At 48.5% G+C, this 25,125-nt stretch overlaps 1 protein-coding gene and 1 non-coding gene across 4 annotated transcripts in view; both read left to right on the plus strand.

Annotated features, from left to right (window-relative positions):
• Positions 1-3,726: 3,726 nt before the first annotated feature.
• GABRR2 (gamma-aminobutyric acid type A receptor subunit rho2) overlaps positions 3,727-25,125 on the plus strand; it is a 42,636-nt gene continuing 21,237 nt past the window's right edge. Inside the window, exons 1-2 of one of the 3 annotated variants that reach the window (XM_028108100.2) lie at positions 3,727-3,912; positions 11,218-11,324. In XM_028108100.2, the coding sequence (XP_027963901.1) occupies positions 3,800-3,912; positions 11,218-11,324 (220 nt within the window). In that variant the 5' untranslated portion in view covers positions 3,727-3,799. Of the gene's footprint in view, positions 3,913-7,506; positions 7,530-11,217; positions 11,325-25,125 lie in introns of those variants that run through there. The other 2 variants (XM_088024280.1, XM_088024281.1) reach the window with 2 other exon arrangements.
• Positions 16,048-16,120, plus strand: TRNAK-CUU (transfer RNA lysine (anticodon CUU)). Its single transcript has one exon. It is a non-coding gene; the product is annotated as a tRNA-Lys (tRNA).

A 25,125-nucleotide genomic window follows, 5' to 3' on the forward strand; every position in this document is an offset into this window, starting at 1 on the left:
TGAAGGGAAGTGAAGGAAAGGGGGAGTGACTGCTAATGGGTATGAGGTTTCTTTGGCAGGAGAAGAACATGTTCTACAATTAGATACTGGTGATGGTTACACACTCTATACTAAAAACCACAGTTTAAGGGGTAAATTTGGGGCGCCTGGGTGGCTCAGTCAGTTAAGTGTCTGCCTTCAGCTCACGTCATGATCTCGGAGTCCTGGGATTGAGCCCCATGTCAGGCTCCCAGCTCAGTAGGAAATCTGCTTCTCCCTCTCCCCCGACCCCCACTCATGCTCTCTCTCTTGCTCTCTCTTTTCTCAAATAAATAAAATCTTAAAAAATTTAAAAAAATAAAGGGGTAAATTTATGGTATGTGAATGATACTTCAATAAAGCCATTACTTAAAAAGTTACATTTATCTCCAACTGAGTTTTTCACCATACCATAATCACAATAATTCAACTACTGAAAATAAGAGAGATTTAAAGAAAAAATTGATAGGACCTAACATGTCCAGAATGCAACAAAACAAATATTTCTTTCTTTCTTTTTTTTTTTTAAGATTTATTTATTTGAGAGAGAGAGAGAGAGGGAGAGATGGTGGGGGCAGGGGCAGGGGGAGAGGGAGAGAATCTCCAGCAGACTCCCTGCTGAGTGTGGAGCCTGATGTAGGGCTCCATCCCATGACCCTGAGATCATGAGCTGAGCTGAAACGAAGAGTGCAGCACTTAACCAACGGGGCCATCCAGGTGCCCCAAAACACATATTTCTTTTTTTTTAATTTTGTATTGTTATGTTAATCTGTTATGTTAATTACCATACATTACATCATTAGTTTTTGATGTAGTGTTCCATGATTCATTGTTTGTGCCAAACACCCAGTGCTCCATGCAGAACGTGCCCTCTTTAATACCCATCACCAGGCTAACCCATCCCCCACCCCCCTCCCCTCTAGAAACCTGTTTGTTTTTCAGAGTCCATCATCTCATGGTTTGTCTCCCCCTCCGACTTACTGCCCTTCATTCTTCCCCTCCTGCTATCTTCTTCTTCTTTCTTTTTTCTTAACATATGTTGCATTATTTGTTTCAGAGGTACAGATCTGTGTTTCAACAGTCTTGCACAATTCACAGCGCTCACCATAGCACATACCCTCCCCAATGTCTATCACCCAGCCACCCCATCCCTCCCACCCCCCACCACTCCAGCAACCCTCAGTTTGTTTCCTGAGATTAAGAATTCCTCGTATCAGTAAGGTCATATGATACATGTCTTTCTCTGATTGACTTATTTCACTCAGCATAACACCCTCCAGTTCCATCCATGTCGTTGCAAATGGCAAGATCTCATTCCTTTTGATGGCTGCATAATATTCCATTGTGTATATATACCACATCTTCTTTATCCATTCATCTGTCGATGGACTTCTTGGCTCTTTCCACAGTTTGGCTATTGTGGACATTGCTGCTATAAACATTGGGGTGCATGTACCCCTTCGGATCCCTACATTTGTATCTTTGGGGTAAATACCCAGTAGTGCAATTGCTGGATCGTATGGTAGCTCTGTTTTCAACAAAACACATATTTCTTGAAAACCAACAATATCCATGAATAGTTCTAGGGTTCTAGACAGTCCTTTATAGGCCTGTTTCAAATGGAAGAGAGGAAAAGCACCATCTTTTGAACAAAATCTATGGAAAAGAACTTTAATGGGTCTCTTTCCTTTCCCACTAAATCTTCAGGAGCAGTGGGACTTTTAAACAAGTTATTTGGATAATTCTGAGAAGTGGCCAGATTGGGGAACCACTGAATTAGTCCCCATACTGAACTATTCCCACTCCCAAATTCCTATTTGACTCCTGTAATTCGGCTTCCGGCTACATCTTTCAACTGAAACTACAGTTAACTGAAGTTAGGAACAATGTTCTGGGTTGCCAGATCTAGTTAACCTGTTTCCTGCCCTCACTTCTTTACAACACTGACTGTTGACTACCCCCTCCCAGAAACTCCTTTGGTTTTCAAAGTCAGCATCTTTGCTAGTTCTTCTATGCTTTTGTTCAGGCTTCCCATCCATCCATTAGAAGTATAGATTCCAGTGCACCTGGCTGGCTCAATCAGTAGACCATGCAACTCTCGATCTCAGGGTTCAAGTCCCACATGGGGTATAGAGATTACTTAAAAATAAAATCTTAAAAAAGGAAAGTATATATTCCCAAAGGATTCTATGCTTATACTGGAACTTCTATTTTCCGAGAAGGTCTCACCCTTTCCTGTGGTTAAACTACCACCATACATTGATGGCTCTAAATCTATTTTTCCAGTCCAGACTTTTCTCCTGAGCTCCAGGCTTATTTATTCTCCAGCTGCCTATTGGGCATCTGGAAGTCTCATGATACCTCAAATTCCACAAGTCAAAATCTATGTCATCTCCCTACCAAACTTGTCCACCTCTAACAGATATCAGTTAATGGTGGTTCCATCCACCAGTCTTACCTCCAAACTAGAATCGTAGATATCACTGTGGCCTTCTCTTACCTCCCACTCTATTCAGTCAGCGAATGTATTCTACTTCAGAAATAACTTGACTATCTCATTCTTCTGTCTTCCCTCCTCTTCTCCTTTCATTAGGGCAGGCCCTCATCCTCTTTTGTTATTATTACTTTTCTGATCCAACTGATCCCCGGTTAGGAATTCCTTAAAAAAATAGAGTGGATCATGTCATTCCACTTTGCTTAAAGGAATCAAAAGAACTTCTTTTGATTCGTTCTTTCTTACATAATAAAACTCCAGTTCTGTTCGCTTCTGGTTATCACTCCTCTTGACCTCCAACCTCATCTCCCTATGTCTCTACCACACTAAACTCCTCTCCATCTCAGACACAGCAGGCAAGTAATAAGTAGTTTTTAAACATTTTATTCTGTTCAGTAGATTAAATATAACCACATGTATCTTTACACTTCAAATATTCATAATTCCATATCCTAGGATAGGAATCAAACCTAATTTATGATGAAATTACACATTTTAGGATTAAAGACCCAAATTAATCTAATGCTCATGATAGGAAGAAGAACTTACATAATCATGAATTCTCCTTTGGTTTATACATTCCTTCAAAGTCAAATGGATTTTATGCTTTGATAAGATCTCTTTGATAAGAGAAAACGATGTGTATTTGGGGGGAAAGCAAGCATCCTTGGCCATAGACAAAACATGCTTTCTTAGATGGAGAAATAAATCAACCCTGTGAAAACGGGTCATTTGTGTGTTTACTCAGCATTTCCCAAGCACATTCATGCACTCATCTTGTCCATCAGGTCTTCCCTGCAAATCCACTCAGAATCCAAGCTGTCTCCCTAGTGGGTGTGACAGACTGGTTTTATGCAGCCAGTGGGAAGGATTAATGATCTCAGCAAAGAGCTGGCATGCTCAAGAGGTTTAAAAAAATTTTTTTTTTTTTTTTTATGTAACAGTTTTAGCCAAAGCCGCTCTGGGACTCAGCGGAAACAGAATTTCACAGGAGGACAAACTTGTTGACTAATGGCCAATCACTATGCAGCAGGGAGGGCAAAGCCTTGGTGTTTGTGTCACGCCTGGGGCGGGCGCGCGGGCGGGCAGGGTGCGGTGGGAGGTGGGGTGGGACGAGCACCACTATCGAATATTTAATGGGAAAAATCAGTCCGGCCAGTCATGCTCCTGCAGCCCCTTGGAGAAGCGCCGTCACAAAGCGATAGACTGAATCCATGGTGCAGCCCGGGGGGTCCGCCCCGCTGCAGGTTACTGGAGAGCCGCTGTGGCATCGTAGACGTTCACAGAATGACTTATTTCACAAGACTCATTTTGTTTTTGTTTTGTCTGATGGCTCTTGTGGAGAGCAGAAAGCCCAAGAGGAGGAGATGGACAGGGCAGCTGGAAATGCCCAAGCCAAGGTAAGGGCGTGGGTGGGAGGGGAGGAAGGTCACTGGCGGCCGCGCACAGTGGGACAGTCCCCAGGAAGGCTGAGGTTACATTGTCCCGCTGGAATCTGTTTTCCAGCCAGAGGTAGATGGGGCCACTACCTCGCTGAAAACAGTCTCTCTTGGAGCACAAATATTCTCTAGCGTCACGAGAGAGCAAAGCTAGACTGCGTTGAGCATTTTGTTCTGGTATCTGTGTTCTGTCCAAGCATTTTGATTTGAGGCAGGTGGTTGAAGAGTTCGTGAGTAAAACCTCTTGTACTTCTCGGCTTGTGCTGCTTTGTTCCTCAGGATGACATCCTGTAGGGACCATGGGGGGCTTCTGAGTAATTGCACTCAAGAACTTTGGCGGGGGGGGGGGGGGCGGGGGCTGTAGATAAGAATTTAGTTTGAACTATTAAGAAAAAATGTAACCGAGAGTTGTCATCTTTAAATGATTGGACTGGGAACAACTTTATAACGGTATTGGGTTTCACTTCACTGTTGCAATCTGAAAAAGGTATTTGAAATTTGCTAGGTTATCAGAAATACACGTGTGGGCAACAGGAACTGCCGTTGCACCATGTAATGGAAACATTTCCAAGATACTGGTGAGGCCGGAATTTGCATTAAAAATCATGACATTTCCAAATCGAAGTTCCTTAGTAAGTTTGTTTGAACGGATGTACAAAACCCGATACTCCAGGCCTGATGTAGACATGACCGTTGAGCATGCAGAAAGGAGCAAGCCGCTGAGATGGAGACAGCATGTGTGAGATGTCACACATCTGCTCTCCATTCCACTAAGCATTGTGAGAACTCGTGATTGTGAATATAAACTAATATATGGAGGCACATTTTCCGGGTCACTGGCTTTTATTTGTAATCAGGCACTGCTATTGGTGACAATTTTTGGAAATTGTCCCTCCAATATATTTACTTATAAATTATATACATATACTATTATGCATATGTATATTAAAGTAAAACTTGACTGCTTCCTTATTTTTAGATAAAAACTACCAGTAGCAGTTACAATCTCTACTTTCTGCATCCCAGTGGACCATCTTTAGCACCCCAGGTGTATGCCTGCTTTGGAGACTGCCGCTCTGGGGGAGGTAATGCCCTGCAGGGCCTAAGGCTAGTCACACAGAAAGCAAACAGAGAAAACTTGTCCAGGATGACGGGGAGGAGGCACTGCCCTGCAAGTCTCGTCCTGGTGATATTGCCAGAATCAGAGGCTGTTGACCTGGAAGGGACCTTAGGGGTCACGTGATCCAGCAATTCCTCTGAACTCTAAGTGAAATAGGTGTTGTGTGAAAAAAGGGGTTTTGGGGTCAAAGAAACTTGGGAAACCCTGGCTTAGATCATTTTAAACAGCCGTCTTGAGAGTACAGCTTCTAGGACCCTTAGTTTGCAAATAGACATTCTGAATCTTGAAGAGGAAAATAAATTACGCAGTTTTTCAAAAAAAAAACAACAACCCTGCTTTTTTTGGACTATCTTGCGGGATTCGGGATTCGTATTTTACAGAGGACGTACTGGGAAACACAGTTTCAGTTTTATGGATGTTGAGAAGTCATCTGGCAGGCGTGGGTAATTCACACAGCTGGCTAGTGACCCCACGGGCTGGGACGTAGGTTTCCTGATTTCCTCAGCCTGGAGGAAAAGCCTTGTATAGACTTGTCTATTCCCTGAGACCAGCGCTGGGGTTCAGCACGAGCCCCTCAGGGATCCTCAGGGATCCTCACGGATCCTACTTGGCAGCCTGGGCTGTCACACCCGTGTCCCTCCTCATAAGACCCTCAGTCATTCCCAAACACCTGCATGAGCTTGGGGACAGACTGAATCCGACGCTTACGGGTGAGGAGAGTTTCCTGAAATCCATCCCAGGGGGTGTTAAAGTGGAAGAAAAGATGAACCTACACATTCAACAAATAAAAAATAATTATCGAAGGGAGGCTGGGAGAGAGGATACAGAAAAGGTCACATCAGGAAACATGATTCTAGGCCTTTCTAAATCCACCAGGGCAGGTGCACACTCAGAACATCATCAAGCTATGTCTGTCTGAAAAATTTCAGCCAAGTGACTGACTAAAAACTTTCACCATTGACACATAAGAGTTAAGCTGTACGAATAAACAGAAACAAAATGATGTGGCTTTTAGAGCACTTCATCTCTGCAGGGTAGCTTCTTTTCTTTGAAGTCCTGCCCCCCTCCCACCTCCCACGGTCTTACAAACACATACCCTACACATACATAGGATTTCACCATCTCTCTCTCTCTCTCTCACACACACACACACACAGAGTTGGGATCTCTTCTAACCTATATACCTTCCACATCGCTCTGTCCAAGGCACCCTCGCAAAACAATTATTCTGCCAAGTAGGTGCTTTTTTCCAAAACTGCTTCCAGTTTTCTCGCCCTTCGTGTCACCCTTCGTGGAACTGCCGCCCCCCGAACCTGTTTTCTCCTACCTATTCCCTTTTCCCTTTGCTCTCTTCTCCCTGCCTCCCAGCCTCCAGCTTCAGTACGGCTCCTCCCTGCGAGCTACCTAAGTTGACCTCCTGACCACGTGACTCTCCCCGCCGCCCCCCCCGCCGCCGCCGCCGCCGCCGCCGCCGCCGCAAGAGGGGTCCACGTGACACCCCCCTCCCCCTGCCACGGCCGCCGCAAGAGGGGTCCTTTCTCCTTGGAGATCTGAAAATGAACCTAGGTCTGGGCTCTCCCCGGATAACACTCTCTGGTTCCTCCTGGTCCCAGAGCCTGGAGGCCCCTTCCATATTTCCTCTCCCCTTTGCAGCCCCTGTGGCCAGCCTTCTCTTGGTCTGCGTCGTGGCTCACGTTGTGCTGGGCCCAGGAGCAGCTTTGCTTTCCTGCTGCCCAGTGATCCTCACCCTCCCCAGAGGCCTGGGGAAGGACGGGGCGGGGGGGGGGGGAGGTGGGCAGGAAGTCAGGGAAACCAGGTTTGGACCCTGGTTCTGTGGCTCCCCTGGCCATGGCTATGTTTCCTGATCTTTCTGAACCTCGTTTCTCCAACTGAAAAGGGATGGTCGTGAGACCTCCCCCACTGGGATGAGGGGTAACTGCAGCTCAGGGCCTGCACAGAGAGAGGGTGATGCATATGGGCATGGTCGTCATGCCTGCTGTTATGGCTACCAAGGAAACCTCAGCACGGTGGCCCCAGCCCTGCCTCTCAAAGGTGTGGTGAGCACGTTTTTCCTCTCTCTCCACCCGAGGCTGGTCTGAGGGCCCCGTGGAGGTTTTGGCTGCCCCGCATTGGGCTGGGACTTGGGGTACGGCCCCTGGAGTCTGGGGTCTTCAGGCCAAGGCATCTGGGTACTGGAAGGACGAGTTGAGGGCATCTGGCTCACACAAATAGCCCAAGGCTGGGGATTATTAGTGGCCTGAATTATCAAGTAACTGGTTCCTTTATTTCTTTATTTTTAAAGATTTTATTTATTTATTTGACAGAGAGAGACACAGCGAGAGAGGGAACACAAGCAGGTGGAGTGGGAGAGGGAGAAGCAGGCCTCCCGCTGAGCAGGGAGCCTGATGTGGGGCTCGATCCCAGAACCCCAGGCTCATGACCTGAGCCGAAGGCAGGCGCTTAACGACTGAGCCACCCAGGCGCCCCGTAATTGGTTCCTTTAAAAAACAACAACAACAACAACAAAAACCCACCCAGTTCTGGGCCCTCATTAATGGCATAGGCATTTCAATCTCCTCTGTCCTGCAGGGGGGCTGGAATTCTGGGACTTCCACTCTGTAATCCTCCCCTCTAAATGGAGATGGAAACTGCTGGCCAGCAGGGATTTGCTCCCGGAGAGGCAGAGGGGTAGGGCGCCGGCTGCACTCACAATTTAATGTCTGTGATCTGCTAAGCCCTAAGGCCGAGCTCTTCCTCGGGGTGTCTTTGCTGGGATGTTGAATGCGGCCTGTCACGCAGTTGCTGTGTGGGGAACTGGGTCTGGTCCCCCCTGACTTGTGGAGCCAGGCTTGGGGCAGAACTGTGGAAGACAGCTCCGTGGAGGCGCCCTGACAGTGGCCGCCTTGCTTCAAGGGAACTGGACTTGACTTCCATATGCCAGCTAACTGGGAGGAAGACGTTACACTGGACTTGCCTCCAACAAGGTGTTAAGCAACACTCCAAAGTGTTAAGCAGTTGGAGGAGGGGTCCACGTGACACCCGCCCTCCCCCCCACCACCTTGTCTAAAAGCAGCTCTGATCATGGCTTCTTCCTCCAACTGCTTAACACCTTCAGTGTTTTCCCATCGCCTCTGGGTAAAGGCAGAAGCCTTACCATGATCTCCAAGGCTCTGCCTGGCCTGGTCCCCGTGTGCCCCTGGGCCGCTCCAGCGCCTCTTCCTTCCCTTCCCCTTTCATTGAATGCCCTCTCATCCTGCAGCCTAGACCACAAAGTGAGCGTGTCCCAAACCCAGCTAAAGGTGTGTTGTTTAAATGCCTGTGGGATATCTGTCGGGGGATCATCAGTCAGGCAGCTGGATAAAGGATGTAGAGCAGGGGGTACTCATTTAGGAATCGTCCACATGCTAATGACAACTGAAGCCACAGACGTAGGCTGGCCTGCCAAAGAGGGTGTGGAGGGAGAAGAGGGGGTGGCTGGGACAGGGCCCTGGGGGTATTAGTGTTTAAGGGGGGCGCTGAGGGCAGGCGGGCAGCAATGGAGCTTGAGAATGAACTGTCAGGTGATAGGAGGACAGCCCAGTGCCTGGTCCTGAAAGCCCAGGTTTCTAGCAGAGGCGTGGTCCTCCGTGTGGCCGAGAAGCCAGCACTCAGCTGAGTTCCCGCAGGGCCTCAAGGCCAGCACAAGTGGGGCCGGAAGTGCTTGGGAGTGAGGAGGCGGCTGCAGCCTGTGGCGCACAGCTCTTTGGGAGGATTATGGATTTATTAGGAGGGGGGAGACTTCATTTTTTTTAAAGAAAAAGTTTAAAGACAAATATAACTACCACACCTGTAATGCTACCACTTTTCAATAAATTTTGCTTGAGGAGGATGTGCGGTCTAGACAGACTTTCTGCTTTGTTTGGGTTCAAGGGAGGAGAGACTTGAACCCAGTTTGAAGGCTGACGAGAAGGAGCAGTGGGGAAGGGAGATGCTGAGGAAGCTGGGGTGAGGGCGTTTGAGAGCAGAGGTCAAGGGCTCTGCGGGGAGGGTCAGGCACCTCTGCCAAGCCCCTAGTTACCCGCAAGGCTGAAGGAAGTGAAAATACTACCACTGCTCCTGCTTCTGAGGGAGAATGGTTGGGAGGTCTGGAGCTCCAGGTGGCTGTAAGGGAAGCGCTGTAAGGTGGGAAGCCCAGCTTAGAGGGGAATCTGCTTCTTGTGGGGCGGGGTGGGGGGGTGGTTGGAGGGCAGACCAACCTTTAGACCAGCACTGTCTAAGAAAACCTTCTGAGACTGTGGAAACGTTATAGATCTCACTATCCAACATAGTAGCCACCAGCCTCGTGTGGCTATTAAGCACATAAGTAAGGTTGGTATAATTAAATTAAATAAAGTAATTTTATCTTATTAATGGACTTTATTGTATTAATTAATTAAATTTTAATTTAATTTAATTTTAATTGGCTTAAACAATCACATGGACCTAGTGGCTACTTTATTGTCAGCACGGCTTTAGACCTCCCAACAAATTACACCATCTGGGCAGAGCTGACAAAGAATGAAAGTTAAGAAGGACATCATAGAAAGATGTCACAGAGAACAGGACCTCGAGACAGGAAACATGTACTTCCCTCTTACAGAGTTTAAACATGAAATATGCCCCTTTCTCTAAAAAGAAAAAAAAAGCGTGATAAGAACACTGAGAGTAAAATGGGGATGTATATATAAATAAACAACAAATATTCAACCCCAAATCTCTTCATTTACTAGAGTCTTTAAATGTCCTACACATAACAACATTTACAATAACACTGACTTCTGATAAGGTTGTTTCGTTTCTTCTGTCAAGAATTAGATCTCACATCTTGTCAGACACAAATCAATCCTTCCTCCTTCCCTCCCTCCCTCCCTCTCTCCCTTTCCTTCTCCCTTCTCTTGTCTTTCTTTTTGTTTAGTGATGATCACGTCAGTAGAATATTGTTTTAGAATATTTTGGATTTTATTTTTTTTTTTTTTTTAAAGATTTTATTTATTTGACAGAGAGAGACAGCGAGAGCAGGAACACAAGCAGGTGGAGTGGAAGAGGGAGAAGCAGGCTTCCCGCTGAGCAGGGAGCCCGATGTGGGACTCGATCCCAGGACCCTGGGATCATGACCTGAGCCGAAGGCAGACGCTTAACGACTGAGCCACCCAGGCGCCCAGAATATTTTGGATTTTACTGCTTTAGAATTATGTGTGGTTGTGGTGAGGGAAAAAAAAATAAAGATTTGGAAAGAGGGGCGCCTGGGTGGCTCAGTCATTAAGTGTCTGCCTTTGGCTCAGGTCATGATCCCAGGGTCCTGGGATGGAGCCCCGCATCGGGCTCCCTGCTCGGCAGAGAGCCTGCTTCTCCCTTTCCCTCTGCCTGCCGCTCTGCCTACTTGTGCTCTCTCTCTTTCCGTCAAATAAATAAATTAAAAAAAAAAAAACTTAAAAAAAAAAGAAGAAGATCTGGAAAGAGTGAGTGTGGATGAGAGAGACTAGAGAATGACCCTTGGTCATCTGGGTTGAGGAAAAAGAGTGAACCCGGTCTGCAGTCCTAGGCTGGCTCCAGCTTCCACCACCCCGCTGAGTGGCCAGAGCAACTCTGTCCCCAACGGGGGCCTTGATCCCTACTGCCTGTGCCCTGTCTGTTCCCCTTGGGGTTGAGGCTTTGCTCTGGGGTGGATTCTGCAGACAGCGGCCAGATGGACTGATGGAAGGAGCATCAGGTCTGGCGAGGCTAAAACCAGCATTTTAAAACTTCCACAGTATTTGTGTCAGAACTGTATTGATTACAAAATCAATATTATAGCAACATAAGAGAAACAGTTAAAAAGAAAAATTATAATCCTCCACCATTCAACCCAACTGCTGTCATCCAATCATAACTTACCTTAGGAAGGCTCTGGAAGGGTCTGGTCCTCAGGCCTTTGAGGGAGGACGTGGGGAGACAGGGTGAGTGGGGAGGGTTGTGTGCGCGCGCGCGCATGCGTGCGTGTGTGTGTGTGTGTGTGTGTGTGTGTGTGTGTGTGTGTGTAGCCTTCAGCAGATGGAGAAAATGTGCCTAAAGGGAAGATTCTGCAGGGAATATCCTCCCCAAATGCCTTTGTGGGCCACTGAAAATATGTCTCTTGCTTGTCTTTGCAGTCACCTATATAAGAAGAACCTTGACGTGACCAAAATCCACAAGGGAAAACCTCAGCCACTTCTCAGAGTGGAGGACCACGATTTCTCCATGAGGCCCGCCTTTGGAGGTAGGGCCGAGTGCTTGCCTTGGCTGGGGTGGGGCCTGGTCCCCGGGGGCTCCCTGCTGATGTTCTGTCCTGCTCTCTCAGGCACAGCTCTCCCGTGGGACCCTGATTTTCCCACTCACAGTCACAGAAGCCCAATTGGGCTTCCAGAGTCCCTCATTTTCCCAAGGAGAGAAGAGCTGGAAGGAAGTGAGCAGAGAAGGGGGCCGACGGAAATGTTGCCGTCGGCTAAGCTGTTTACATCCGGAGTGGACCTGCCCTGCGGCTGCCAACTCTCTTTTCCTAAAATATGAGCCAGCCTGGAGAGTCTGGACACAGAATGGCTCCCCTGCTCAGCCAACCCTGTGATTAGCTGGGAATTTTGGGTTTTGAAGGCCACCTGCCTTTCAATGCAGCAACAACAACTGAACCCATTATAAGGCCCCTGGCAGACTCGCTCCCAAGGGCGCGTTGCTGCTTTGGACTCAGGGAGATGTGGTGTGAGGCTGGTGGCTGTCCCTTCCAGGAACTGGAGAAATGCCACAGGCAGGCCAGGAAAGGAGTTCACCATCTGTTCTGACCAGGCAGTAGGGAGTGGGGTGAGAAGAGCAGAATGCATGAGATGTGGGGCCAATGCCCCCCAACTTGTGGATTCGGGAAACTGAGGCCCAGAGCATTTCGGCCAATGGGCCCCGGCCAACGCAGACCTGGGCCAGCTGGCTTCCTTTTCCCTTTATCTCCCTTTCCAGATCTTCTCTTAGGTCCCTGGAGAGGTAGAGGTGATCTGTGGGCAAGTCACAGACCCTCTCTGAGCCTCTGTTTGCTGGTTTGTAAAATGGGGATAGTAATCCCTACATCATCGTTGTCATGGGGCAGGGGTTGTCAGAATTAAAGGAGATAATGTATGTCAAGCCCCTGACACATAAGGGTTGGTGGTCCCCTTAGAAAAACACAGCTGTCAGGCCTTCCTCTGGATGACCGTTAAGGGATTAGACATTCATTTATCCCAGAGGCCTTTGCATTTAAAAGGCCTCAAAGCCTCCTACTCAATCCCCCCACCCCCTCCCCAGCAGGATAAAAGGAGGAGGCAGACTGTGGCCCTGGGCTTCTTCTTCCCGCCCAGGAATGCTGCTCACCACAGGCTCAGGTCAGGAGGCTGCCGTCTCTCCGGTGGTGCTGGTTCCCCCGGCGGCCATAGTAATGCTGACAGGGAATTTTAGGAAAACAAAATTTTCGTGAATAAGCAGCTCTAAAATAGCTGTATCTGCTCCAGAAGGTCTGAGATGTCCCTGTCAGCGCGAAGCTCCATGTTGCCTTTCTCGTAGAGTGTCAGTTAAGACACAGCGGGTCAGCTAAGCGGCTAGAACAATAACACACAGTAGTATTAATGACACCTAATGCTTTTATAGTGATTTTTTCCATGCCAGGCACCATCCTAATCAAGGCATGTACGTACAGGATCTTATTTTAGTCCTCACAACTGCTCCGTGAGGTGGCTACTATTGTTTTCCCTAGATGGGGAAACTGAGGCCCAAGAGGTGAAGGGGCGGGCTCAGGTCACACTCCTGCTGAGGTTAGGCTCTCCCTCCTGGCTGAAGCTCTTTCTTGTCCCTTCTACCTGTATGTCCCTCAACACAGGGCTGACATAGCCATCAGGCGGAGTAGGCATAGTGTCACATGCTCACAATGATACTCTTAGAAGCCTCTGAAAATATTTTATTTTAAAATAATAAAAAAATGCAATGTTACGTAGAAGAAAATGTTTTAAGATATATCTTATATAATTATATATTCACCTCATACCAATTAAAAAACTTTTTTTAAGATTATTTATTTATTTATTTGACAGAGAGAGAGACACAGAGAGAGAGAGGGAACACAAGCAGGGGGAGTGGGAGAGGGAGAAGCAGGCTTCCCGCGGAGCAGGGAGCCCGATGCGGGGCTCGATCCCAGGACCCTGGGATCATGACCTGAGCCGAAGACAGACACTTAACGACTGAACCACCCAGGCACCCCCCAGTTTTAAATAAAATATGCTTTTTTAAAACTTTTTTTTATGGAGGAATGATCCCATGAAAGCAAAATTGCCCAGGGCCCTCAAAAGTCATAATGTGGCCCTACCTCAGTACACACTTTTGTGGGGCAGGTGTGTGTGTGTGCGGGTGTGGGTAATATCCCGAAGAACTTGTAGTAACTTTCCACTGGAGGCTGTTGCTGTTGGCGGGAGCCGGAGCAGCCACCTGGTCAGTACCCTCAGTTTACCTGGGGGAAAGAAGAAGAGCTGGGGGTCTGGGGGCTTAGGAGGTGGCTACAGAACATCCAGGAGCAGAACTTTGGTTTCATCTGGGATACAAGCTGCAGAACTGAAAGCCTCATAAAAAGGCCCCTCCTCCAGGAGCAAGCCAGGAAACCAGGAGCTAGCTCTCGGGAATAGCAGGTGAAGTGTCACCATGTTCCCGGAAAACCTGGCTCGGAGCAGAATCATCCAACAGGCGCAGCCCGAGTCTGGGTGCTCCTTCCTCCAGCCGTATCCCAGTAGCAAATCGGACTTCCTGTGCCCTGGTCTCTGCCACCGCTGGGCCCATGAAAGGGGCCCCGCAGAGTGAAGGGTCAGGACAGTCCCCTGCCCCTGCCTGATTAAGCATAAGCATCTGAGGCTGGGAAGGCCCTGAGGTTGGGGGAAGCTGCAGGGGAAGGTGGGGTCACCTCTGCCGGGTATGATGAGACCTGAGGCTCCTACACATCAGATATCAGTGCCCAAAGCCCAGGGTGGGGGCAGTTTCTCCCTCTTTCCACCCCCTCCCCCAGGGCATTTGGTCCTCTGGTCACCTTTTATCCTAGGCAGGGCTTTCCTGGGTGTCCAGACATCACTTGGCTGAAGCGGGGGAAAGGAGCAGATAGCAAGGCGTCGGGCTCCACACTCTCACCCCCCCATAGATAAGACGGCTTGTGACTGCAGGGAGTCCAGGCCGAGCAGGTGGGATGGGGTCATCCCAGGAGTGTGGGGTACCTAGAGATGGTTTAGAGCCAAGAAGCCTTCCCCGCAGGTGCTCCCGAGGGTCCCATTCCAGGCAGCACCTCATCCTTGGGTGGGGGACACTGCCCAGGTGGCCGGCAGGTCTCTGAGCAAGGAGGCTGGTGGACAGCACCTAGGTGACTCTGGGCAAGTAACAGAAGGCACTCCTTCCTTGTGGACAAGCTGTGCCAGGCCCCTGGGGAGAAGCAGAGCCTGAGCCCCTCCTGATTCCCTCCCCCACTTCACACCCATGCACACTAAGCAGGTCATTGGAACAAAGATGTCTGTTGCTAGTTATGGGGGATGTCTTATTCCTGTCTTTTCTATTTTATTTCCTTAAGAGGAGCTTCGTTGTGGATTGATGTTTAAAAGCAGTTGATAGAGAAGAATTTATCTAAGGTTAGATACCCCATGGGTGACCTTTTCAGTCTGGAAAGAGAAAGGATAAAAAATCTAGCAGCTTCCTAATAATCCCAGGGATCAGTTGAAACGAAAATACTTTGCCTAAGCTCCCAGCTGCCTGATTCATTATGTGTCCTGGTTAGAGGAAGCTCCAGAGACCTGGGGGGTCTCCTCCATGTGTTAGGAGATAGGTTACAAGGCTGGTGTGGTTTTTTTTTTTTTATTTAAATGTACTTTAAAAAAATTATGGTAAAATAAATTTTTAAAGAACATAGAATTTACCATTTTAACCATTTTTAAGGGTACAGGTCCGTGGCATTCTTCCTCAACCCACCACCACCATCTGTCTCCAGAATTTTTTCATCTTCCCAAACTGAAACTCTGTACCCATTAAACACTTAACTCCCATTCTTTCCTCTTTTCCCAGCCCCTGGCAACCACCATTCTACTTTTTGTCTCTATGAATTTGACTACTCTAGGTACCTCATGTAAGTGGAAGCATCCAGTTTTTGACCGATTTTTGTGACTGGCGTATTTCATTTAGCATGATGTCCTCAAGGCTTACCCATGTTGTAGCATGGGTCAGAATGTCCTTTCTTTTTAAAGCCAAATAATATTCCACTGGATGTATAGATCACATTTTGTTTATCCATTCATCCGTTAGCAGACATTGGGTTGTTTCCACCTTTCGGCTATTGTGAATAATGCTGCCATGAACACAGGTGTGCAGATAGCTGTTTGAGACCCTGCTTTGAATTCTTTGGGGTATATTCTGAAGTGGAATTGCTGGGTCATATGGTAGTTCTGTTTACTTTTTTTTTTTATAATTTATTTAAGATTTCCTTGCTTTTGTTTTTTTTTGTTGTTGTTTTGTTTTTTTAAAGATTTTATTTATTTGACAGAGAGAGACACAGCGAGAGAGGGAACACAAGCAGGGGGAGTGGGAGAGGGAGAAGCAGGCCTCCCGCAGAGCAGGGAGCCTGATGCGGGGCTCGATCCCAGGACCCTGGGATCATGACCTGAGCCGAAGGCAGACGCCCAACGACTGAGCCACCCAGGTGCCCGTTCTGTTTACTTTTTTGAGGAGCCTCCCCATTTTCTTCTACAGCAGCTGCGCCTTTTACATTCCCACCTGCACAATGCTGATTTTTAATTCAAATTGTATATAGGGGAGGTCCAGGAGTGATGGAGGGTCATCATGGATTATTTTGAATTATACCCAAGGAGTTTGTAAGGCTGATCAAGAATGGGGGCAACCAAGTAGGTTAGGTTCTCCAACCAAAATACTTCTGTTCATAAGACAGAGACATACTTGTTGAGCTGTGGGGAGCCTGGCTGGCTCAGTCGGTAGAGCATGTGACTCTTGATCTCAGGGTCATGAGTTCAAGCCTCATGTTGGGTGTGGAGCTTATTAAAAAAAAAAAAGGCCCCATACTTTTTGAGCTGTTAGTATGTGTCAGCAGGGTTTATGGTATCTGGGGACCCAGTGGTGAGCAAGATAGCCACAGTCTTTGGAGTTTTTACGCTCTAGTGAGGAAGACCAGCGCTAATGAGATCCTCACATCAGGATGTCCGATTGTGCCGGGAAGGAAAGCATGGGTCTAGTCGTGGGCACCAGAGAACTGCTGCTCTGAGGAGCCAGGGAGGAAGAACACCAAGGAGCCACCCTTGCCTGGGAAGCAGGTGCTGTTGGCAGTTCAGTGACTTTGCCTGACAAGCTAGATTGTTCTCAAGAAGCTAACAGTCTACTGAGAAAACAGAAATGATGAAGAAATGTAGGACGTTGCTTTTGATGGATTGGCGGAGACTGAGGGAATGGTCAGTTCTGTTCAGAGAGAGAACCAGAGATGCCTTCACTCAGGAGGTGATGCTTGCCATGAATCTGAAAAGATGCTTAGTGGGTGAGCCGAGTGAGCAGAAAAAGGAGAAGGACAAAGGACAAGCCAGGGAGAAAGGTGCTCTTGGAGAAAGATGACGTGTGTCAGGGGAATATGAGCAGCTCCGCATGGCTGGACTCTGACGTATGTTTGTGTGTGTGTGAGGTGGGCACAGAGCGGTCAGGCGGCTGGGCAGGGGCAGCTCTGGGAAGACGTGTGCTTTAGCAAGCTCACTGCGGGCCTGTGGGAGGATGCTGGAGCAGTTAAAGTGGATGCTGGCCCCTGGCTGGCCACTTCTGGTCCAGAACAGAGCCCGTGAGAGATTAAGCTAAGGCCAGAGAGAGAACAGAGGGGTTTGAGAGATGCTGAGAAGGGAGACAGCCTCTGATGCCATCAGGGAACCGGGGACACCTAAGCGTCTGCCCTGGGGAGACCATTCACCGAGCTGCAGCATCAGGGAAAAGCACTTGGGAGAAGACCGAGTAACAGCAGAGGAGGAGACAGATGGCTCAGGAGGAGAGGGGAGAGAGTTTTAATGTCCTTCGAGTGGACCTATTACCAGGCTGAGGCCTGCAGGGTAAGAGGAGACAGCAGTTACTGGAATCTGGAAAAAATCTAGAGCTATGGGCTCTGGGAGAGGGCTGCAGGCTGTAGGCCTTCAGGGAGTCACCTGGGAGAGAAGCAGTTCCTCTCAGTCTCCTCCTTCACCTCCTGATACCTACTGGCATCTTCAGCGGATGCACCCAGCCAGAGGGCAGGAGCCAGGGACCCGTTGTTGTCGGCAGCAGCCTTAGGTCCAGGCAACGGGGCCGGCTGTGGCCCTGCTCTGGCCACACACCTGCCTCAGGCTGCACTCTGCGGGGCCGAGAGGCTGTGCCCACGCAGGGTCTCCCTCCTGGCCACATCTGAGTGCAGGAACTTGGACTTACCTGTCCACACTACCTTGAGCCTGTTTCCGGGAGCCGCGCAGGCCTCTTCCCTAGGCAAGCCCCCAGGGGGACTGCATTATCCATGTGTGCACCCCTCCTTCTGAGAGGTGGCTGAGACGTAGCTATTGGAAGGGGGTGGGATGGAGCTTAGATACGTGGGTGGGGGTGTCGACATGCATGTGCAAGAGGCTCTTCTGCATGCAGGGTGCTGCTGGGGGTAGGGAAAGAAAGGTGGCTCGGGGGCTGAGCCCATTCTCCCTGCCCCGCCATGTGCCAGCCTGAAACTCTGAGGAGTCTGAGTTCTGAAGTTGGACTTGGCCTTTGCGGTTGTTGTGAAGGTGTATTTGCCAAAGAGGTAGGATAGGCTATATGTCATGTAGCAGTACCTTAGCTTGATTTATAACCTTCTGAAATTCAAGTATATGGCCTATGGGTCTCTGGTTGTACTCTTGCCTATTTTGAGTTTGAGACCCTGCAGGTGGGCCTGCAAATGCTGTTGCTGTCCATAGAGGTACGCTCACCAGCACTGGGCAGGGAGGAGAGTGAGCCTGGAGGGGCAAACCCCCAGGTCAGTGTTGGGTGGGTTGAGATTGAGTGACTCAGAGAGACTGGGGGACTGAACCCAGCCTGTGACCGGGGGCAGGTTGGGGCACTGGCTCGGCCAATAGCTCACCTTTCCCACATCAGCTTCTAGAACACAGGAGAACACCCTTCCAGTGCTAAATTCACACAGCAAAGGACAGAATTCAGGAAAGAAGGCAGGCAGCATTGGCTCCTGTAATAACTGTAAACCCCAACGCTTCCAGCCTTCACTTAGTGAACCTGCCGATTTTCCGTCAGCTCCTTCTCAGGTGACTCAGGCTGGAAGGTGTGGAGCCCTTGCTGAGTTTGCCCTCCTCCCCTTCCCAGTCCACCAGCTGGAATCAATTCATCCATCAAATGGTCACTCAGATCTGCCCCTCCTTCCCCTGCCTCACCCCCTCACACCACACGTTCTAACAAGCTCTTGGGGGGTGAAAAAGACTCACACCTTACAGTGGTTTGTGGCCCTCCAGAGCTCAGTCCTCCCCGACAAAGTCTTTTCTCTCAGTATTTCATTTAAGTTTAAATTTAAATTAATTGATAACCTTAAATTCCATCAGAATGTTCTCTTTAGGGGCAATAAAATAAGTTCAGAAGCACTGCCTATAGCAATCTTCTCCCCACCTCCCAACCCCCCACGGCCAGGTTCACCTTCTGGAAACCTTGCTTCCCTGTGCTGTTCCCTCACAAACTGTAGGCTTCTCATATTCTTCAAGAGGAAATGCAGCCCCTGCTTCTCCCTGTTGGCTCCAGAAACCTCCACAGTCCAGCCCAGCTCACTCCCATCTCCCCCTACACCTAACCATGACCCTTCCCTCCTAAAATGTTCTCAGTCCCTGCACATCCATGCATCTATCTGTCCACGTCGCCCCTGCTCCATGATGTCCTGCTGTCCTGCTTCATCCAACAGCCTGTCCACGTCTAGAACCCTGTTTAATTCCTGTCCTCTAACACAAGGCATCTCTCAGCTATTTTGAATGCTAGGACTTTCCGCCTTTTTTTTTCTTTAAGATTTTATTTATTTACTTGAGAGAGAGAGAGAGAGAGAGAACATGCACAAGCACAGGGAGCAGCAGAGGGAGAGGGAGATGCAGGCTCCCCACTGAGCAGGGAGCCCGATGCGGGACTTGATCCCAGGACCCTGGGATCATGACCCATGACTGAAGGCAGATGCTTAACCAACTGAGCCACCCAGGCACTCCAGGACTTTCTGCTTTGAAAGAATTGCAGATTCATTCTTTCACTCACAAGACTGCCCCTCCACTTCAGACACCAAATGCAAGTAGTGGGTTCCCAAGTCACCTGTGCAAGTCTGACTTGGCTACAAAATTAGAGGTTTCCACAAGCCCCTCCGCAGGTTCAGTAATTTGCTCTAATGGTTCATAGAACTCAGGGAAATACTTCACTTGTTATTACTGATTTATTATAAAGCATATTATAAAAGACACAGATGAGCAGCCAGGGGAAGAGGTCTGCAGGGCAAGAACTGAAGAGTCCTGAGCACAAGGACTCTGTCACACAGAGCTGGGGTCTGCCACCTTCCCTGCACGTGGATGTGTTTGCTAACCTGGAAGCTCACCAAACCCTGTTGTTTAGGATTTTATAGAGGTTCCATTACAGAAGCATACTTGATGAAATCATTGGCTATTGGTGATCCCCTCAACCTCCAGTACCCCCTCTCCCCGGAGGTTGGGGAGTGGGGCTGCAGCTGGATTTTCCAACCCTCTAATCACATAGTTGGTTCCCCTGATTAGCAGCCCCCATCCTGAACTATCTCCTCATTAGCATAAACTCAGAAATGTTTGGTGGAAGTCTGTTACGAATAAAAAAGCTACTCTTCTGACCCCTATCCCTCAGGAAATTACAAAGGTTTTTAAAGCTCTGTGCCAGGAAGCAGGGAAGAAGACCAAATCTATATTGCTTGTCATATCTCAGTATCACAATTGCTGCATCACTTAGCAAGGTTACTCCCTAGTTATTTCTCTGGTTGGACTGTCTCTAATGTGATGCCTTCCTAAGGAAGTCTCTAAGGTAATTCTGATGCTTTTCACCTGGGATGATACTTTAGAACCACTCCCATATAAGACGCCCTCTGTGTTTGGGGCACCCAGACCTGTGAGTGCCCCAGGGCTCTCCACGTGCTTTACTCTGTGGCCTCCTCCCTAGCAGGGACTCAACCCTGGACTTCTAAGCTGCAGGAGTCTGGCCACAAAGAGTAACACAACTGTTACTCATCTGACCCTGGTGAGGCCCATGGAGCCAGCTTAAGGCAAGGTCATTGCTCTCTTTGAAGCTGAGGCCTCCTTTGAGTGTTTCTTGGATCTCCCTGGCTCTTCCACCTCCTTTCCCACATGGGGTGGCCTAGCACTTCACTGTTACATTTGAGGTTGGGGAGCTGACTAGGGAGAAACCTGGCTTCTGGGGCTCTTGCAGTCTTTTTCCCCCAGGAGCTATCGCCCTTGGAGGAGACCCCTCTGGTCCTTCCTTAGTGCGCTTGGCCCTTCCCTTCTGGGGCACAAACCCTAACTCGCCACCCATGCTGTGCTCCTCCTCACTCCTTCCCCTGAAATGAACCTTTCCTTTCTGGTCTCCCCCCCCAAACAGCCCCTCCCCTGCAATCCGCCTTGGGGCAATCCGACTCCACCCCTCGCTCGACCCCCCCCCCCCCCGAGAGCCCAGGTGAACAACAGGGTCACTGTGCCCCAGAAGGGACAGGATGCTGGGCCCCACTAACGAGTCTGTTGGGGGTATTAAACTGTTCGACGTCCAGTGGAGACCCCTTTTAGTCTTTGACAACAATCAGGCTATTGGAGTCTGGGTCAGAGATGGGGCTGGGGGGCGCGCTAAGAGTTGGTGTGGGCTTTCAGGGGAGAGTGGGTTGTGGGAGGAGCTGTACATCTGCAGGGAAGAGCTCTGTCGCAGGGACCGCAGAGGGAGGGGTTTCAACAAGGAGGCCTGGGCCCCAGGAAGACTCCTGGACTCAGTGAGGGTCCGGAGGGGAGGGCAGGGAGGTGGAGGCAGCTGGTGGAGATGGGGAGCGGAAGAGTTTCACAGCAAGAGGAAAGTGGCCAGGAGGGCATGGGAAACTGTAAAATCTCACTTCAGAAGTCTCCTTAGAGGTCAGCCACCCAGACAGAGGCTCTCACACTTGAGTGTGCGCCGGCATCGCTGCAGTGCTTATGAAAACACAGACTCCCGGGCCCCAGCCCAGAGCCTCTGGCTCCGGAGTCCTGGGGTAGGACTCCAGAATCGTATTGCTCACGTGTGGCTGGTGAGGCTGTTGCGGCTGTTGCTGCCAGCGAAGGTAGAGCCCCCAACCTAGTCCAGCCTAGATCCTAAAGTCCTAACACCGAAAATTCTGCTTTAACAAAATACCATAGACTGGGCAGCTTAAACAACAGAAGTTTATTTCTCACCATCCTGGAGGCTGGAAGTCTGAGATCAGGGTGCCATTGATGTGGCTCCTGGTGAGAATCCTCTCCCTGGTTTGCAGATGGCCACCTTCTCACGGAGTCCTCACAGGGTTAAGGGAGAGAGAAGCAAGCTCTCTTGTATTTTCTTACAAGTCCTATTTGTGGAGGTTCTACCCTCATGAATTACTCACCTCCCGAAGGCCCCGACCCCCTAACCCCATCACATGGGAACTAGGCTTCGACGTATGTATTTGGTGTATGTTGGGGGGAGGCGAGGGGAGAAACATTCAATCCACAGCAGGCACCTCCTTCCTTGGGGTCTCTGCCCACCCAGCATCGGCACAGGCCCTACTAATCCTTTCTCAGTGATGAGTATCTGAGGGGTTTCCCCCAAACAGTTAAGCATAGAGTCCGTGGAAAAGGGCAAGGCTGCTCACAGGCAAACTCATTTTCACAAAAGACAGGGGATCGAGGCTGTTTCCTCGGTGAGTCAGCGGGGGAACACATACCTTGTACTTACTGAGGTATCCCACGAACACACTCTTCACCTTTTACGCAGGGGCAGAGGCACTGATTCCAGATTCTCCCCCATCCACCCAGGACACTCTGTCTCTAAAAAAACATTTTCTTGAGGTGAGCACCGTATTAGTGCTCTGTAGGTCTTAGAGACTTAGACCAACACAAATCTCTTATGCTTCTGTTGTTCAGAAGTCCAAAATGGGTCTCACTGGGCTAAACTTACGGTGTCAGTGGGGTTGTGCTCCTTTCTGGAGCTTCCAGACAGAATCTGTTTTCTTGACCTTTCTGGCTTCTAGAGGCTGCCCAGATTCCTTGGCTCCTGGCTTTTTTCCTTTCTTTAAAGCCAGCAGCAGCTGGGTAAGTTCTTCAAACATTGCATCACTCTGAACTCTGTCTCTTTCTTCCACATTTTTAAGGACCCTTGTGATTACATTGGGTCCACCTGGATAATCAAGGCTGCTTTTCCTATTTTAAGGTCAGCTGATTAGCATCCTTAGTTCTATCTGCTGCTTTAATTCCCCTTTGCCATGTGGTGCCTAACAAATTCACAGGTTCTGCGGGTTGGGATATAAACATCTTTGTCAGGGGCATTATTCTGCCTACCACAAATGTATATAAGGTGAAGTGCATAAATCTTGTATATAGCTCGAATTTTTACATATGTAAATAGTTATCTTTAAAAACACTACCCAGATCAAAATATAGAACATTTCCAGCTCCTCAAGCAGCCCCCTCATATCCCCTCCTAGTTGATGCCTCCCAAGGGTAACTTATGCTGCTGACTTCTATCACATGAATTATTTTACTCCTTCTTGAGCTCCATATAAAAGGAATCAAACAGCATATGACACTCTGTGAAGTAACCTGGTCCCTCTTTGGAATGGTACAACAGAGAGTTTTTTCATCATTTGAGCACCAGTCTGTCTTTCTGAGGGAACCCAAGAACTTTGTGGATGTGGTAGGGAAGGGAGGCTGATGGCTCACTGCCTTGGCATAGCATGGGAGAGGCTGTGTCTGTGTGCACACGCACATGCACTGCCTTGGTGAGTTGATGCAGAGTGCTGAAGTGACCAGCAGACCAGCACAGGCTTCAGGTCTGGACACACAGGCCACTGGGTGGGAGGGTTTTGCTCCTGGAGACAAAAGGCAGGACCATGGGTTTGCCAAAAGACCGTGTGTCTGTTGCATCTCCGCAGACACCAGACCAGGGGTCAGTCCAGGCCACGTACTTAATGGCAGAGGCCAGCCAGTGCGGATGCGACGGCCCTTTCTCCTCTACGCTGCAAGGTCACCCAAGGTGATAGGAAATCTGAAACACCTTAAAAACCAGACTAGACTGAGCTGCTGTTAATTGGTAGTTGAAAATTGTTCACACTTTGAGGCATGATCTTTTGCAAGAAAGATCAAAGAAGCTGCTTTTTTTTCGACATCTGAGAAGTGTGGGTTAATTATCCACCTCACTTCCCTGCACCTCCTGACAATGTTCATACAACCAGAAGTGCCCTTCTTCCCTCCACGACTTGTTAGAAGTAACCACTGCTTTGAAGCCCAGCCCGAACACGGTCCCTATGGTGATTCTTTCTCCAGTGCGCACTGCCAGAATTAATCAAAAGTTGTCTCTTCTGTGAAATTCTCTACAGTGCCTTTGGTTAGAATTAATTGAGCTTTCCTCCTGTAGTATCTCCTAGATGCTTCTATTACCACTTTTGTGATGTGTCCTGAAACAGAGCTCATTGTCCCCCTTAATTTTAGTCACCTAGAGAAAGCAATTGTGTCTTCTTGATCTCCGTACTCCCAACCGCACCCCTCAGGGCACGGTCTGATGGACGTGGGCAATGCAGGTGTGAATGAATGAACAGGCAGTTGGTAAAGGTGTGGTGACACTAGGAAGCGCTGCATACATGGAAGGCCATGTTCAGAGTAAGCTGTGATGCCCATCTATGAAAGATTGTGACACCCAAAACATCAAAGTAGGAAGAGTAATAAAGAATTGTTATTAAGGTCTCGTTTTTTGTTTCAATTCATTTTACTACAAGTCTGAGAAAATTTCATTATAAAAAGAGGCCTTGGAAAGACTTTGAAAAGACAGTATCTTTGAAAAGATACTGCTAGATGACAGAAGACATGAACAGATATTTCTCCAGAGAAGACATACAGATGGCCAACGGATACGTGAAAAGATGCTCAAGATTACTCATCAGCAGGGAAATGCAAATCAAAACTCAATGAGTGTTACCTCACACCTGTCAGAATGGCTAAAATCGACAACACAAGAAACAACAAGTGTTGGTGAGGATGTGGGGAAAAAAGAATCCTCTTGCACTGTTGATAGGAATGCAAACTGTGGAAAACACCATGGAGGTTCTTCAAAAAATTAAAAATAGAATTATCATATGATCCAGTAATTCCACTATTGGGTATTTACCCCCCAAAAATGAAAACACTAATTCAAAAAGATATATGCAACCCTATGCTTATTGCAGCATTATTTACAATAGCCAAATAATGGAAGCAGCCCAAATGTCCACTGATAGATGAATGGATAAAGATGGAATGGAATATTACTAAGCCATAAAAAGAATGCAGTCTTGCCATTTGCAACAACATGGGTGGATCTAGAGAGTATAATGCTAAGTGAAATAAATCAGTCAGAGAAAGACAAATACCATATTATTTTATTCATATGTGGAATTTAAAAAAACAAATGAAGAAAGGAAAAAAAGAGAAAACCCAAAAAACAGACTCTTAATTATAGAGGACAAACGGATGGTTCCCAGAGGGGATGGATGAAATAGGTGGTGGGGATTAAGGAGGGCACTTATCATGATGAGCACTGGGTGTTGTATGGAAGTGTTGAAACCCTATATTGTACACCTGAAACTAATATAACACTGTAACTATACAGGAATGTTATTTATTTATTTATTTATTAAAGATTTTATTTTATTTATTTGAGAGAGAGAGTGAAAGAGAGAGCACAAGAGAGGGTAGGATCAGAGGGAGAAGCAGACTCCCCGCTGAGCAGGGAGCCCGATGCGGGGCTCGATCCCGGGACTCCGGGATCATGACCTGAGCCGAAGGCAGTTG

This window comes from Eumetopias jubatus, unplaced genomic scaffold, assembly GCF_037043125.1.
Source record: "Eumetopias jubatus isolate StellerSeaLion01/CBP00866 unplaced genomic scaffold, mEumJub1_p1.0 scaffold_6, whole genome shotgun sequence".
Classification (NCBI taxonomy): Eukaryota; Metazoa; Chordata; class Mammalia; order Carnivora; family Otariidae; genus Eumetopias; species Eumetopias jubatus.